The sequence below is a fragment of the Melanostigma gelatinosum genome (assembly GCF_949748355.1).
Source record: "Melanostigma gelatinosum genome assembly, chromosome: 2".
Lineage (NCBI taxonomy): Eukaryota > Metazoa > Chordata > Actinopteri > Perciformes > Zoarcidae > Melanostigma > Melanostigma gelatinosum.
Window position 1 is genome coordinate 16364619 of NC_136635.1, and position 16975 is coordinate 16381593.

The 16975-nt window shown below is 42.8% G+C and overlaps 1 protein-coding gene across 11 annotated transcripts in view; it reads left to right on the forward strand.

Moving 5' to 3' along the window:
* The window catches only part of tjp1a (tight junction protein 1a), a 43082-nt gene extending 26107 nt beyond the window's left edge, over positions 1 to 16975 (forward strand). For 3 of the 11 annotated variants that reach the window (XM_079291191.1, XM_079291194.1, XM_079291198.1), the window contains exons 12-30: positions 308 to 416; positions 528 to 747; positions 1939 to 2123; positions 2328 to 2423; positions 3348 to 3374; positions 5357 to 5439; positions 5774 to 5984; positions 6735 to 6835; positions 6921 to 7271; positions 8179 to 8430; positions 9627 to 10439; positions 10602 to 10684; positions 10780 to 10953; positions 11146 to 11252; positions 11464 to 11708; positions 12246 to 12382; positions 12469 to 12689; positions 12868 to 13011; positions 15250 to 16975. In XM_079291191.1, coding sequence (XP_079147317.1) covers positions 308 to 416; positions 528 to 747; positions 1939 to 2123; positions 2328 to 2423; positions 3348 to 3374; positions 5357 to 5439; positions 5774 to 5984; positions 6735 to 6835; positions 6921 to 7271; positions 8179 to 8430; positions 9627 to 10439; positions 10602 to 10684; positions 10780 to 10953; positions 11146 to 11252; positions 11464 to 11708; positions 12246 to 12382; positions 12469 to 12689; positions 12868 to 13011; positions 15250 to 15344 — 3654 coding nt within the window. In that variant the 3' untranslated portion in view covers positions 15345 to 16975. The remainder of the gene's footprint in view (positions 1 to 307; positions 417 to 527; positions 748 to 1938; positions 2124 to 2327; positions 2424 to 3347; positions 3375 to 5356; positions 5440 to 5773; positions 5985 to 6734; positions 6836 to 6920; positions 7272 to 8178; positions 8431 to 9626; positions 10440 to 10601; positions 10685 to 10779; positions 10954 to 11145; positions 11253 to 11463; positions 11709 to 12245; positions 12383 to 12468; positions 12690 to 12867; positions 13012 to 15249) is intronic. The other 8 variants (XM_079291196.1, XM_079291201.1, XM_079291195.1 and 5 more) reach the window with 5 other exon arrangements.

A 16975-nucleotide genomic window follows, 5' to 3' on the forward strand; every position in this document is an offset into this window, starting at 1 on the left:
TGGCCCTGCTTTTGTTGAGGAACACTTTTGACTTTTTCTATGTTCTTCTTGTTTTGTGAGAAAATGAGCGATAGCTGCTAGAGTTTTTTGTGTTTTGTCAAAATAAAAAAATACAAAAGTTGAGGAAAAAACAGGAACAGAGCACACTTTAACCGAGTAGCTTTCTACATTTAATAGTTACTATTTAAAAACTTAGTGGGATAAACTTGGGGACATCAGATCAAGAGCTTATAATTTGCTGTTTTGTGTGCTAGTCCACCAGTCCTTTGATGAGACTGTAAGTACGTCTTCTGTTCTGCATCCGTAGGTGAACAATGTGGACTTTGCTAACATCATCCGGGAGGAGGCTGTGCTGTTTCTGCTGGATCTCCCAAAAGGAGAAGAAGTTAATATTTTGGCCCAAAAGAAGAAGGATGGTGAGTGGTGGCAGTATGAAACATTGTGTTAGTCGTGTAAATGCATCAGGTATCAAACCCAGCACATTGAAAAGGTTGCTGTAATCATTTCGCTATGTTCTTTGTCTTTAGTGTATCGGAGAATAGTGGAATCAGACGTTGGCGACTCCTTCTACATCCGGACACATTTTGAATACGAGAAAGAGTCACCGTACGGGCTGAGCTTCAACAAGGGCGAGGTGTTTCGCGTAGTAGACACGCTCTACAATGGCAAATTAGGATCCTGGCTCGCTATCCGTATTGGCAAGAACCATCAGGAAGTGGAAAGGGGCATCATCCCCAACAAGAACAGGTAAAAGAAGATTCAGGGCACACCTTTTAATACTTGTACAGCTTGTTTTGGCACTTTATGGTGGCGACAAAGGAATAAAATAATTGTGGTTGATCTGCAAGTAGCAAGGAAGGATTTGCGAGCATATTTCCATTTCCTCATTTGTTTAATCTACTGTATTTTACACATTTATCATGTTTATTTTAATGTTTATTATTTAATGTTTAAAAAAAGCTTTAGGTCTGTGTTATAGCCTGTTATAAAGTGGAAGTGTTTTTAATGTAGAGCATATTTAACAGTGTCTGAGGATATGTAGTATAGATGATGATGATCCAGCCAACAGCATGGTTTTATCTAGGCCTGTCTCCACCGCCTTCAACAGCCTCTGGCAGTGTTTACACACAGATTCCTCTGTTCTGCTCACAGAAAAGACATAGCTGTCCATATGCTGCATGCATTTATATCACATACGTGAAGTATGGTGAACTATACAGAGTGTCAGCTTCTCAGCCAAGATAAACCTGCCCCCCTGAATATTCTTTCAAAACATAAAACCCTAACATCACACTCACAATTCAATATTATTGTTTTAAAAACATCCATCAAAGGAAGACCTTTATTATTCAAAGTTTCCTCCCATAGGCCAACTGCCTAACTCACCTTACTGCTTACCACTGTAATTAAATATATTGAGCTATCTGCAATGAACTTTAGGAAACGGATAATGCAAAATATGGCCTTAACTTAAATTAGTGGTTTGTAAATCTGCAATGTTTTATAAATAAGACTAGTCGTTTCACTGCAAAGTCTTAATTTCTGTTATACATAGTGTCTATGTGTATCAAAATACTGACTGTTCTGCTATCAAGACTTCACAGAAACATCAGAGTTAAATGATATGTCAGCTCTTCATAATGTGATCATTGAGCCATAAATTAGATTGTGCGAGCCCTCAAGACAATTAGCCTATCTATAAAATGGCCTAAGTATTTCATCAGCATTTCTTCAGCCAATAATGCACTCAATAATCAGTTTGACAGCCATTTACAACTCAGTACTGTACAATGGCGTTGCAGTCACAGTGCCAGTATATCACCACGACTTTTCTCTCCAACAGGAGTAAAGTGAAAAGCTGAATACCTGACCTGTCTTAAAGTGCCATTGATTGAAGTCCTGACCGCTGACCTCACTCCTACTTTCTTCTTTGTCCAGAGCTGAGCAGCTATCCAGCGTGCAGTACACCCTCCCCAAAACACCAGGGGGAGACAGAGCGGACTTCTGGAGATTCAGAGGATTGAGAAGCTCCAAGAGGAATTTGCGTAAGAGCAGGGAAGACCTGTCGGCCCAACCAGTTCAGACCAAGTTCCCTGCTTATGAGAGGGTGGTGCTGAGGGAAGGTAAGAGCACGTCCGCCACGACCGTAACAGCAATAACCTCCGACATCTCTTTATACGTTTCTATGCTTCTAAGCATTGCAAAGCTGTTCATTTGTCTATTACTGATATATTATATGGTAACAACTGTACGCTCTGATTTAGTATTGTAAGTGATACATGGTGCTAACCGGTGGTGCTTTCCATGACTTGGTCGTGTTCTTCTAGCTGGGTTCCTGAGGCCGGTGGTTCTCTTTGGGCCGATAGCAGACGTGGGCCGAGGGAAACTGGCCAGGGAAGAACCAGACATATTTGAACTAGCAAGTAAGTGATAAAGTACCCCTCACGCTCTCTTGTGCTGTGACCTACTGTGTGTCTTGCATTGATAGGAAACCACACACTTAATTTACGCACCACACACTACAGCTGAGGGCTGTTTAACTGCTTAGTATCCATTAAGTATTCACAGTAGTGGTCAATCCTCCTGTAAGTGATTTGCAACTGTAACTCTTCTTGACTTGTATCCAGTGAAAATACTTCTGCCTGTGACTCTCTTTTCTTCATTTAAATGTGTTGGTCTGCCGTAAAGATTGCCCTAACAATGCTTGTTTAGGTTGCAAACCCGATTTTGATTCATCAAAAGTCTTTAAAAAGACACCGACTTAATTGTTTATTAGGTGTTAAATTGTTGAACCAGAATGAGAACATGACAAAGTCATTATAAACTGAAAGATTGTAGGTGGATAAATGCAACAACCTCTGCTGTTTCTACGTATTCATAACATACAGAAGGTTCTATGTTCTATTTTAGTAGTTTTTTTTCCAGCAAGGAGTCTGTATTCACTGGATGTTAATTCCTTCTGCTTAACTCCAGAATACTACTGCTACTGAAACTAGATATTCAAGTTTAGTTGGTCAGTTCGTCAGGTTGTGTCAATTATTTCCTCTGTTTATATAGCTTCTCTCTTTCTTTATCTTTCACTCTTCTACAGTCCAGGCAGAGCTGCACATACACTCGTTTATTTGAGTCCGCATCCACTGCCTCTTACATCACAGATTGCAACCTTCTTTAATGTGTGTTTTTTATTTTAACACTTGAATTTCAATGACTTTAAGTGCACAACAACACATGCCAGTACAAACACTCACACACATTCAGTACACACACACACATCAGAAGTGATTCCATTCCTTGATGTTTATTTGCGTAACTCCAGTGATGTTTGTGTAACTGTATTTTCTTTTCAGAAACACAGCAACAACAAGGAGGGGAAAGTATGTCACTTAGTGCATCAACTTTTTTGTTTTGTTTTATTAATTCAGTGAATGGCAGATAATCTGTAAACTGGTGTTTGGTGGCAATCTGGTCGATCGATGTTTCAACAATGCGTGTAGGGCAATAGCACTTGATTTTGGAATTCACATTTGTCAATACAATTGGCAATAATGATTGTTTTGCTGAATATTAGCATGACTGTAAAATGAATGACAGAAGAGCTTACACTGAAGAAATGCAATATCATATTTACACAAAGCTATTTTTCTTTTTGTTTCCATGTAATTTTGACTTATTGACTGAAATGTTATCAATGAAATGTTATCAATGAAAATATATATAAGATTTTAAAAAGCACTTCTGCATTAGCATGGATCACATGTTGCACATCTAAACACTTACATTAGATATGAAAAAAAAGTATTGTTGAGAATGAATTTTCCATTCTACACTTTTTGCCCAAATTTAAATCTCTAAGGAGCTGTTTGCCATTGTGATATTGCATGTTGATCATTAGAGATTAGTGAATGCTGATTCATGTCCACTACCCTTGAATGAATACAGTAGTATATTATAGAGCTAGACTCAGTGGTATTCCCCTCTTAATGTATCGTGTAGAAAGACAACGACAAGGCAGCACGTGGAGCTGTGCACTTAATATGTCATGACAACTGCGATGTGTGGAGTTGCTTTCCAATAAAATCATCAGGAAATTAATAAATAATACAGAATAGACTGGGAAGGTTGAGTTTATTTGGGCTTCTAAAAGTTGTCCCCCAATTTGTATGATTTTTCTACTACATTTATCCCTAATTGCCCATGAAATCTCACATAATTAATTAATTAACCAAATCAACATGGCATTCACTCACCAACCAGAAGCTTTGCCCATGAAAAATAAATGGATAGATTTTCTTGAAAAATTGCCCACAATACCACCCAAAAATGAGTTATGAGATGAAATGGTCTCATCTCCAACCATCTCAGTAGTCAGCTGAAAAATCTATCTATGGCTTTGATGTCGGGGTCCATGTACGAGCTGAACCAATGTATCCGTATTAAATCTGATCAAATGGGTAATTTTACGGCTCACAACTCGGACTACAACAAACCACCTCTGTGATGCCACTGTACGAAAACATAGAGCGTATTAGGTATCGTACCAAACTGACGGTTTGTGTGTGTATTGGTATAAAGCCCCTCGTGTCAATGGATAGACAAAATTGGTCTTTCAAATTTTTGATTGAACAGACATGACTGAATCCCAACATTAATGTTTTCAGCATTGCTGCATACGCTTACATCTTGACTTGTTGCATGGCTGTTTTTATCTGCTCTCCCTAAAACGTCTTTGGGTAGATCAGAGCAGTGATTTCAGATCATAGATCCTATTAGAAATGAGAAATGTTCGACATTAAGCCCTGTGCTGTGGTGTGTTTGAGTCATTACTAGACTGCACCCTGGTGAGATGACTGCCCTCCTTTTGAACCTTGTGTGTCTGGGCAGGAAACCATTGCTTATCTTAATGTGAATCATAAACCCCTCTTCACATCCTTGCTTAAATCCCCGAGGCTTACAATGACACTGTATTCTCATTAATCCCAAAATGACCCTCATGCTCTTTTATGCGCATATTTCATGTCTGTGTTTCTCACATAACACATTTCCTGCACCATAATTTATACTGTTACACGCAGTTGCACGCACACAGTCGTTCAACACTGAATACAATTTCCCTAAACCTCTCCAAAATACCTAATGGCTATTGCATGAATTGGCTGCTACTCTCTAGCTGTTTTCATAAACGTACACTTGTCCTCTCCCGTACGGAGATCATTATTCCGTATTCAACAGCTCTATTTATGGGAGTCGACAAATGCGCGCTACAAGAATATCTAACTGGGGCACAGCCATGTTTTGTTGTTATTTGTCACTTGTGTTGATGTGATGTGCAGTAACTCTGTACGTTTGTCTTCTATAGGGAGTGAACCCAGGGATGCAGGAACCGACCAGAAGAGCTCCGGCATCATTCGCCTGCACACCATCAAACAGATAATCGACCGGGTAAGAAGCAAGATGTGCACACGTGTTTAGAAATACAGACAAACGGTCGAGATACAAACATCTTTTGACAGATTGAGACGACGGCAGCTCGCTGCTGCCCTCTGCTGTTCTGTACTCGTTAATGCTATTAAGTGCCTGAACTTCGACAAAGTGGTTGATTGTACTGTGGCATGTTCACTTGCGAAACTAATCCAGACTGATGAGCTGTCGTCTTGCCCGTGTTCAAGATCTGCTGCACACAATATGTGAAACAATCATCATGGTGTTGGTCATATAGTGTTCAATCCTCACCTTCATGGAGATAAACAGTTATGTTTTTTCTCTGTGTCTGAAGGACAAGCATGCAGTGCTGGACATCACCCCTAATGCAGTGGACCGTCTGAACTACGCTCAGTGGTATCCAATTGTGGTGTTTCTCAACCCAGACACGAAGCAGGGTGTGAAGACTATGAGGACCCGCCTCTGCCCTGAGTCTAGGAAGAGTGCCAGGAAGCTTTTTGACCGAGCCCTCAAACTAAGGAAGAACAACCACCACCTCTTCACCAGTGAGTCTAGTGGGAAGGAGGGAGCGGTTAGACGGGGGCTCCAAACCAGCGGAGGGGAGTGATGGATATCTTACAGGCTGCACAGACACATTTCAAAGGAAGTTGACAATTGAGTGCCGCAGTGTTAGAGGCTGTCACACTCCTGACAAACGCTTGTTCAGCACTGGCTGTCTCACAAGAGCACCCACAGGGCCCTTACTCTGCACGCACTCTTTCTGTCAAGGGTTGGGGTGTGACTATGCTTTAGGAGCATCTGTTGGTGATACAGATATTAGAGAAGCGTGAAGAGTATTCTTCTCCGGCTCATATTCAGTCTTTGCAGCACACGCGAAGATTCTTCCCATAATCTTCAGTCCAAATAACTATTACACAACAAGCTGCATTTGTACCTCTACACCTTTTATCCACCGGATCTCATTTGAAAGTTATTCTCAGAATCAAGCCTCACAATCATGTTCAACTATAATTACTTTATGTAAAACTAGGAAACTGATACAACTGGACTATTGTTATGTTGGGAATCTGGCACGTGGGAGGAGGCAAGTTACCTCTCAGCTGCCTTTTTGCATGTCCTTGAGAGTGAGGGAGAGCAATTCCCTCATTTTGCATTTAAAATATCTCTTCCTAGTCTGTTGTGCACTATGATGCTGCTGTTGTTTTATTTAATTGCTATTTTGGGAAACATTCTTGTGACTCATTTGATTGGAGAGATGTTTTTTTCTTCTCTTCTGCCCTTTCCTCTGTATTCAGCGACCATTAACTTGAACAACATGAATGATGGTTGGTTTGGAGCGCTGAAGGAGACAATCCAGCAGCAGCAGAACCAGCTGGTGTGGGTTTCAGAGGGCAAGGTGAGACACGCCCACCCAAACACACACACACACGCACGCAAACAGCCGCGTATACTCTAAATGGTCTTTACGTCTTGTTTCCCAGGCTGATGGGGCAGCTGAGGATGACCTGGACATCCACGACGACCGCCTGTCTTATCTGTCGGCACCGGGCAGTGAGTATTCCATGTACAGCACCGACAGCCGCCACACCTCCGACTACGAGGACACGGACACAGAGGGCGGAACCTACACCGACCAGGAGCTGGACGAAACGCTGAATGATGACGTGGAACCACCCACGGAGCCGGCCATCACCCGCTCCTCTGAGCCTGTTCGGGAGGAGCTGCCCGTCATCCAGGAGCCCCCTGGCTACGCTATCTACCAGCACACAGTGCAGCCGGACCCCCTGAACCGCATCGACCCGGCTGGATTCAAGGCACCAGTTCCGCAGCAGGTAGCGTTTCTGAGAGCGGCACGTCTTCCCTGTTGTCTGGAGGACGTGGTTTGCGTTAGAAGGGTTTTCTGGAGGCGCTATTGAAGGCACTTTTGGTTATTTTTGCAGTTACTGTCTATCTACTGTTACCAAACAATATCAGTGCAAAAGTGAAAACTTCTGTGGTCAGGTATTTATCGCAATATATAAATATTATATAATATATATATTTATTATACTATTTATTTTATCTATTTGCCTATATCTGTTTGTTGATTGGTGTTTGTGAGAGTGTGTTTTTTTATTTTTGAAAAGGAGAAGAACTTGATAAGTTCTACTGTTACTCTTGTACTCTATATCCACAAGCTGTCTTATTGGAGTGACTGTTGCTGATGTCACTGGGAAAAGAAACTTGTTTGTCAAAGTGTCTGTACCAGTACTCACCTTCGTGCACTTCCTACCTTTTGTTTTACCTGTGATCGGGACCGGACGATACGACACAAGAAAGTATTATGTGCATGTTGGCAATGCCAGTGTTAATCCAGTGTACCTGTGAAATGTACTTATCAACACCCAATTGGCCGTTGTGACACCCACATCTAAGTGTTTGTCGTCTCGTGATGTGTTAATGAGCATAAAAGGGGAAAGAAAAGAAAGTACTGTATTGTAACCGTAGCATTAAAATCAAATTAGTATACTCTAACAATGAAAACTTGTCCTGCTGCTAATTCCTAACTCTCACATGACATTGGTTGATCTACAGCTACTGTTTAATGTGGAGGAGGGTGATTGGCTGTTTGATTCGTGTAAGCTGTAGGCACAAGTGAGGAGCAGGCCGTTGTAGTGGGGCTGTGACGGTAGTAGCACTTGTTGGTACTGCACCGTAGTGTCTGCGCGTGTTATTAAACATTTCTGAACCACTTCACAGAAAGCAGAGGCCGCTGCCGTCCCTAGCATCCCCCAGCAGCCTGAGCCCCTGGCTGAGACAGTGCCCCCTGCTGTCGACGTTACTGTTAAAACTGTAGGGGGTCTGAGCCCTGACGAGGCTCCTGCAGCTCCTCACAGCCAGCCAAGCCCCAACCCAGAGGCTGGCTCACTTAGGAGGCCCACCCCTGAGCTAGCTCCTCAGAGCGTCACACCAGAACCTCTACAATCTGGACTGGCCAGTTCAGAAACAAAGGTATCCATCTGACCGTCCCTGGACGCCCCGTGAACTGACTCAGCCCAGCTCGGTCTGACCCGGCTGACCTGCTGTGCTGCTGCTGCCTGTGTACCTACCTACTTCCTGCTGCCACGCTTCTCTCTCTCGCTCTCTCTCTCCTGCCGCCCTGCATGTCCGCTGCCCGGAAGAGACCAAGATGTTTGTGGGCGTTATTGTGCGTGCAAGAGTGTGTGTGTGTGTGTGTGTGCACGTGTGAGCAAATGCTGGTAAACAGCAGTGGGCTTGGAGGTGATGGCTGTGCTGATATGCCTACATGTAGCGGAGCGGTGGAAATCCTGCGGCTCTCACTGTTGCTTATCCTCTTTGCATGGCTGCAACATGTTTGCCTCGTTCTCTGTTAACCACTAGAGGTAGATCTCGTTGTCTTTATCAGTGCAGATTGAATTGTTTCCTTGTAAAAGTAGCCATTCATTTCCCATCAATTTTCTATTTTATTTGTTGCCCTGCGTTTTAAATGTCGCCATGGCGAAGTAACAAAGACCAGCTCAACACAAATGTTCTGCTGATTGGGATGGAAAATTAATGGTTCCTTCCCGATGATCAGGATTTCAAATATTTGCTTTTGTATAATATGTCTGTGCTTGTAATGTTAATTATTATTGTGGATGTTTATGTTAATAATTGCACCAAGACAGTGGGTGACATTTTCCCTTGTGAATGTAGCGGTGCACACATTATGTGTGAGAAACCCTAAAAGTATTACTCAAATTATCAAGAGGCATTCTGTAATTAGTTTGTGTTACACTTTTTTTTACCAAATTCATATTCTCTCAGGTTAGACAAGAAAAATGCATCCCATTGTTTTGTTGTATTTTTTATTTTTTTTTACTTTGTATTTTCATTTTTCAATGTTAATTTGGATCTGCAGTGTTACATTGTGATGTTTTTCAGCTGCAATAAGTGTTTCTATTGAATCTACGATATCATCTGATCAGTAACCCTCCCTCTCAGTTTCTCTATTTCAGGTCTTTCCCTTCTTGTTTCTTCTTCTGCAATTAATTTAACAGATGTTTTTTTAATATTCTCATTCTCTTATCTTTTAATGGATTTTTGGATGTCCAGTTTTTCATATTACATATTTTCTGTCTGTGCAATATGTTCGTGGATCCTGTGCAGTTGTTAACATTTTTCTTTGTTGTGTATTTGTTTGGTAGATGTTTCAGAAGGATCCATATAGCGTAGACAACGCGGGGAGAATCAATCACAGCATGAAGCCTGTGTCCTACAGCCCTCAGCAGGGATATCATGCTGACCAGCAGCCATACAGAGATTACGACCACCCACCCAGTCGGTATGATGTCAGCAGCGGAGGTGGTTACCCAGAACCAAAGCACAGAAACTATGACTCTAACTCGCCCTACGAGAACAGTGTGTCTCATTACGACCAGCATCAGTGGAACCCCTACAGCCAACCGCCCTCTACTGCCAACTCCCAGGGCTACGATCCCCGTCTGCCGTACGCCGATGGCCCCGACTCCCAGTACTCCCCTCCTCTCCGCTACGATGAGCCTCCACCTCAGCAGGGGTTCGACGGACGGCCTCGCTACGGTAAACCAACAGGTCCGGGTCCCGTCCACTATGACGATCCTCCTGCTTCAGGGCCAGACCTGCATTATAACCAGGATCCTTACCTGAGCGGGTACCCTTCAGCTGGCCACTCCCCAGACCCTGCTGCCCAGCGGCCTACGTATAACCTGGCACCAACGCCACAACAAAAGAGCTACAAACCTCAGCAGTACGACCCTGTTCCTGTGAACTCTGAAACCAGCCCCACACCACCTCCCAAAGCAGACGCCCCGTCACCGTCTCCTGCAGAGGCGCCAAAGTCTTTCCCCGCCAGAAATGAGCTACAGGAGGACCCCGCCATGCGGCCACAGTCGGTCCTGACAAGGGTCAAGATGTTCGAGAACAAACGCTCTGTGTCCGTGGATAGAGCCAGAGATGCAGGGGACTTATCTGGAAACAAGGTGAACTGTTTAGCTTTATTACCTAATGCACTTTATGCACTTATAGTTGTTACCAGTGTACTTAACTTGGATATTTGCTCTTCAAGTTCTTCAGAAATAAGCACATCAGAAGTGCCGATTCTTAATATTTCATATTTATAACAATTGTTTTTGCTATCACAGGCATCCGATTTACCTTTGAAAGCAGGCGGAATAATCCCGAAGGCAAATTCTCTGAGCAACCTGGATCAAGAGAAGACCTTTAGGTCAGCCCATGTTTATGCAATTTTGTACAAATATTTAAATTAAATTGTGTAATTAGTCACTTTAATTTCACATCTTCCTTGTTTTTGAACCCCAGAGCCCCAGGGCCTCAGCAGCCTCCGTCCAATGTTGCTGATGACATTGTGCGCTCCAACCATTACGACCCTGATGAGGACGAGGACTACTACAGGAAACAGCTGTCTTACTTTGACAGGCTCCAGGTCGGTCCCACCAAACCCCAGCCTCAAGCACAAACGACTAACTACCCCAGGTGAGGCTCGCCAGACACATTCACAAGCGTATAGGGTTGTTATGAAACTTCTTTTTCCTGTTAGTTGGAAGGAAAGTTGAAAAAAGACGCATTAATCAAATCTACCTTTTTAACATCAGTTGTGTTTTTTTTATAAATATCGTCATTTCCACTGTGATTCTTGAATTGATGGTTTTGGTCTTGTGATTTAAGGACGGAGTCGGTGGAGAAACCCATTCCAGTGGAGAAAAAGTATGAACCAGTTCCCCAGGTGACGCCTTCTCTGCCACCAACCATACTGCCCAAACCCGCACCTGAAGGTACAAATGTCTTCTATCAAAGGAAAATAACCTGTAGTGGGGATTTTATTATGTGACACTAGATTGTAATCCCGTAAAGATGCGTCTGTATCACACACTGTACTACTGAGGGACCTGTATGCCAAAACGTACATGATTCCATACAAACAAACATACGCTCAGTGACGCACACTGTGGAGCTCTTTGGCTGACCCTCATGGCTCTTCCACAGCCAAACCTCCTGGCCGGGACGACACCGTCCAGACCAACTTCCTGCCTCAAAAGAGTTTCCCCGAGAAGTCTCCAGTTAACGGCACGAGTGAACATCCTCCAAAAACAGCTCCACCAGCAACCAGCTACAACCGATACGCGCCCAAGCCCTACACCACGTCAGCCAAGCCTTTCGCACGCATGTTCGACAGTCCTAAATTCAACCACAACCTTCTGCCCAATGACAAGCCTGACCCTGCTCCAAAGGTAAGCGGACGATGTAGTGCAGCCCTCTAAAGAGGGTCAGATAATTAGAAATACAAGGGGGGGGGACGGGGACGTAAGCTATGTTGCTGTATTTATTAAGCTGTTACTGTGAAAGCAAAGAGATTATCTCTTAGTAATAGGTTCCAGTTCAGTGATTATTCTTTTATATAATTAACTGATTGGGTCGCTTATATTCTTAGTAATACTTCTCATACTGACCTCCCTATATATTTAGTTTATTGTAATTGGTTACAGGAATTTCTTTACTTTGAGTTCACTTTTTTAAAACTGTTCTGAGCTAAATTACAAAGAGCAGATTGATCTGAAATAACTGTTGTGTAAGGTTTAACAACAACCGACAACATGATAGTAATGGATCACGCTAGAAACCGTGACTCGGAGTGGTTCTGCTCCTTCGCTCTCTTTCCTCCTCTGACCGTTACTTGATTTTGGACATCCTGGTTGATGTCAATGTACACTGAATCTGCTCAGGTCTCTCTTAGGCGCTATTTATTCTATCTGTTGATTGTTGTGAAGCCTCAGATAGCAGAGCTACCCAGAACCCAGAACACAGACCCCGACAGTGGCCTGGACACTTTCACGCGCACTATGGACCACCGCGCCAAACAGCAGCACAACAACATCAACGCTGTGCCCAAGGCCATCCCTGTGAGGTAACAAACTCAGCCTGACCACGGATTCAATTTACAGTGTTCTGTTCAACACGAGAGTGTGACAGTAACGGTTTCTTCCTCTTCAGTCCTAGTGCCCTGGATGATGACGAGGATGAAGATGAGGGCCACACAGTGGTCGCAACAGCTCGAGGTATCTTCAACTCTAACGGCGGCGTCCTGAGCTCCATTGAGACAGGTGTCAGCATCATTATCCCACAGGGTGCCATCCCTGAAGGTGTGGAGCAGGAGATCTACTTCAAAGTCTGCAGAGACAACAGCATCCTGCCGCCGCTCGACAAGGAGAAAGGTAACTCATCAAAGATGGAGGGACACAGAAGCCACGGGGTTTTCTTGAGTCATATTTCAATGATTGGATACTTTGCTAAGACCGACTAACTGTTCCATGGCACCAGCACTGTTTGCATTTAAACCCTCTTTTGTATGTTTGCTTTGAATCATCCTGAATCCTGTGTTTGTATTTACAGGAGAGACTCTGCTCAGCCCTCTGGTGATGTGTGGACCTCACGGCCTCAAGTTTTTAAAGCCGGTGGAGCTGCGCTTACCTCACTGTGCGTCTATGACCCCTGATGGTTGGTCTTTTGCTCTAAAATCCTCCGACTCCTCGTCGGGTATGCTGTGCTCTCTCTGTTCTTCGGGGTCGTTTGGGCTGGCATTGTGACTGTGTTAAGGGTTGTGGGTCACTGTTTAATTACAATTGTTTGAAGATTTTACCCCTAGTTTTGGTTCTCTTCATCAAAAAGCAATGAGAAAAATGTGAACTGAATCTGAAAACATGTCTGAGAATCAATCTAGGGGGAAAAATCTCTTTTTTTCACAATTTATTGCTTTTATTGATTCATTGTCATCATTTGTTCTAGTTAACTCACCCACTCAATCTCTAAATCACTATCACTGGGTTTCTATTTGGTGTTCAGATCAAAGTCCCTCCTCATTATTTTTACATGCTGAATTGCAGTATTTCTCTTATTTTTCACCTCGAGTCATTTTAACAAGTTTCTCTGATTTCATTTAACATTCATTCATCGGACGCTCGGCTGTATAATCATTTTAATTTCACCAGGTAGAAGTATAATGCATGCCGCTCTGCTCGGATAGATTCGTCTCACATAGCCACCCAAATCCTGACCTGAAGAACAGCTTTTATAGATCTCTCCGGAAATTGGGACACTAACCAATAACGCCTGTCTTTATCCTGCAGGGGGAAAGCATTGCACCAAGACATCTTGTTATCGTGTCAAAATATAGCTCTCCAAATTTAGCTTCTGTCTAGCGGAGTGTTGTTCTTATCAAAGGTAGTTCTCAGGTGACAATATGATCTTCCGAATGAATTGGTCTTTCACACTGGCTTAGATAAAGAGAGACTGTTGAAATTAAAAGCTAGACGAGAAGTTGAGCTCCTGCTAAGAAAGTTAAAAATAAAAAAGAACTAATTCCTTCTTTCCCTTTTCTCAACACTGCCCCGCTCACAGCTCACGTCTTCTAAAACAGGTCATTTTGGCAGTGGTGAGGATTAGCTGCTAATTAGCCTCATTTTAAGGATGAGACTTTCAGGGCTGAATGAGATGTGAGCTCACTCCGTTGTCCTGCTCAATTGTGGGAGGATTATCGGGCTGAGTCCTAATCCTCTTATTGTAAAGCAAGGCCGCTCTCTGGCCTCCTCCCGGCCCTTCTCTGCTTTTTCTCACTTCGCTTCTCCTTTTCCCTCCGATGCCTCTGACTGCATCTCTTCTGTGTACACTGTGTTAAAGTGTAGATGAGTGTGTGAACTCACAGACTGACATCGCAACCGCAAATATCTTAGTGTGCAACAGAATTAAATGAAATGTCAGACATTGACATCAAAATATGCAATATCTCATCATCTAGTTATTGTTCAGGGCTTGTACCCTGTGGAGGTTTTGACCACTACTGCAGCTGTAGAGTAATCGCGTGCTCTACTTGCACGCTCAACCTCTTGTATGTGCATCCTGGTAACGTGATACCCATTGTTGATGACTGCTTGACGTTATTTCGCTGATCCTCTGGTGGTAGTGACGTTCCAACATTCTGAGCTATGCACCTGCAAACATTAGCCCAGGTGACGAGGTGCTTGTCCAGGTTTAGTTGTTTCACAGTTGATCCAAAAGGAAACCTAGCTGCGGTAGTTGGTTTAACAGTTCTCAGCAAAAGTCAAACAAACCAGTATTGTATTATTTAGCTGGGGATCAAACTACCAACCCTGTGATCAACAACCAGCCAAAGAAGGAAACTGTTGAGAGCCCAGTAATATGAGCCTACTATTAAACCTCACAGAGTGACACAACATCGAACATCTTTACAACTTACTATAAAGTGTGTGTCTTTTTCTCCCTCTGCCTTTCATTTTGCATAACTGACCGGGAGATGGTCGTTGGGTCACATTTATCTCTGACATGTCACCCACATTTGAGCACAAGCTTGACCCTTTACAGACGGAGGAGGAGGCTGTATTTATAGTCGGTCTGTACTGTATCAGTGGACCTCTGGCTGTGCTTACTCTGATTGATCACTGGACCTTTCCTCTTGGCACAGACCTGAATGTTTATAATTGCAATTATACTGCGGCCCTACAGTGACTGAGGTTGGGGACATTCAATAAAACTAATAAATAAAAGGGCCACAAAACCCTGTGATACTACATAACATGGCTTACAGACAATAGATAGAATCAGTGAGTGCTGTTTTTAAAATGAGACTTGAGTTTGTGTTGGATTGTTGTGGTGTGAACAGGACTTTGCAGGTGTATAGTGCTTATGAAATGCATTACAGCTTGAAATTAGCACAAACAAGCAGCTGTTATCGCTCACTGTGTGTCTGTCTGTCCACAGGTGACCCTAAAAGCTGGCAGAACAAGTCTCTCCCCGGTGACCCCAACTACCTGGTGGGAGCCAACTGTGTTTCTGTGCTCATTGACCACTTTTAAGGATGGACCAGCAGGTGTGATGTTACTGAATGTGGAACCATGGGGCGTAAACTGAAGAGGATGGACACACATGGACATAAACACACACACACACACACACACACAGACACACACACACACACACTATACAATGGAGTATGAAGAAGAAGATCTAGTCAGTGCTGTTAACTGCACCCTTGGATGAAGGCGAAGACACTGATGGTTACAAGCTGTTCTTTAAACTCTTTCCCCCTTTTGAAGTTTTGATGTGAAATGAAACCATGGATGCATGCACCATGCCACTGAGGATTGACACTATATATATAAGGCGATGTTTCATGTAACTATTACATGAATATAGATGAGGCTTTTGAGGCAGCATAAATGCCTCAAAAGTCTGTGTTGGTATATTTATGCTATATATGCATACAGTATATATAGTAGCATAGAGAAGATTTACTAAACGTTTTACTCGTGAAGTCAATTACAAGTCAACATCTTGTTGTTTTTCAGTTCAGGTGACTGAATACGAACGTGTAGCTCCACGGTTTTCTCCACATTGAGGAAATTGTAATGGAGGTTTGAGACAGAAGTGAGGTTAGGTTGAACCAGAGACGGTGAAGTATCGGTGGAAGAAGTTGGCAAAACATGAGCTGGACATGAACCCAAGCAGCACACTTTCTAGAGACGTTCTTCCTGTATCCTTCCTTTTCCTGCAGTGATATCTTGTAGCTTAACGTCTTACAGAGTAACACGTCTCTCCTTCCAGCCTGAGGGAGATCTATGCATGTTCTTAACTCAGGTCTAGTAGCCTCCTCAGTTCCTTCCTCGCTCTCGCTCGCTCTATCTCGTCTTCTCTCTGTGCACTCGTGCACTCACACACAAATAAGCAGTGATGCCTTATCTTCATTAAGAAAAAAACAAAATAAGTTGTGATAAATTATGGTATGTCATTTGTTTTGCCATTCTTTGGTGAACCCTCTGTATAAATGAACCTGGGTTTAGCACACTAACAATTTCGAAAGGACAACAAAGGTATGCTCTTCTTTTATCTGCTATGCATAACTCAAAACAGAAAAAACAAATGGAAAAGAAGTGGCTGTAAATAAAGCTAGCATATTGCCTTGTTTCTTTTGTTTGTAAATGAACTTTTTGTATGTCCTCCTTTTTTGTATAAAACTTAGAGAAAACATGTTTTAAAATGTGGAAGACCCGTGAACGTGGTTGTCTTTGTATTCTGGATATAACCTCGAGCCTTGGAACTTGTAACCCAACGTCACATCTTTTCTACCGATATATTCACACTACGTTATGGTCACAAAAAAAGCTCTTTTTATGGCTCTTTGAGGATCAGGAAAGTGCTTGGGCTAAAATACATTTAAAACATGTTCTTTTAAAAAGGGTGTGCTCTCAAAGTGTCCCCCTCACTGATTTGTGATACTGGCTGCTGTATCGTGTGCCCTTAAATGTATTTTTGTACTAATAGACAATATATGATGTATGGCACACCAGTACCATTTTATTTTTAGATATAACACGGCTTTAATTGGATATTGGCTCTTCACTTGTGGCTGACTTTTTTTTTTTCCTCCTCTGCAACACAATTTTAAGTATACCACTGTATTAATAAATAAAATCATTTTTAAAGTAAA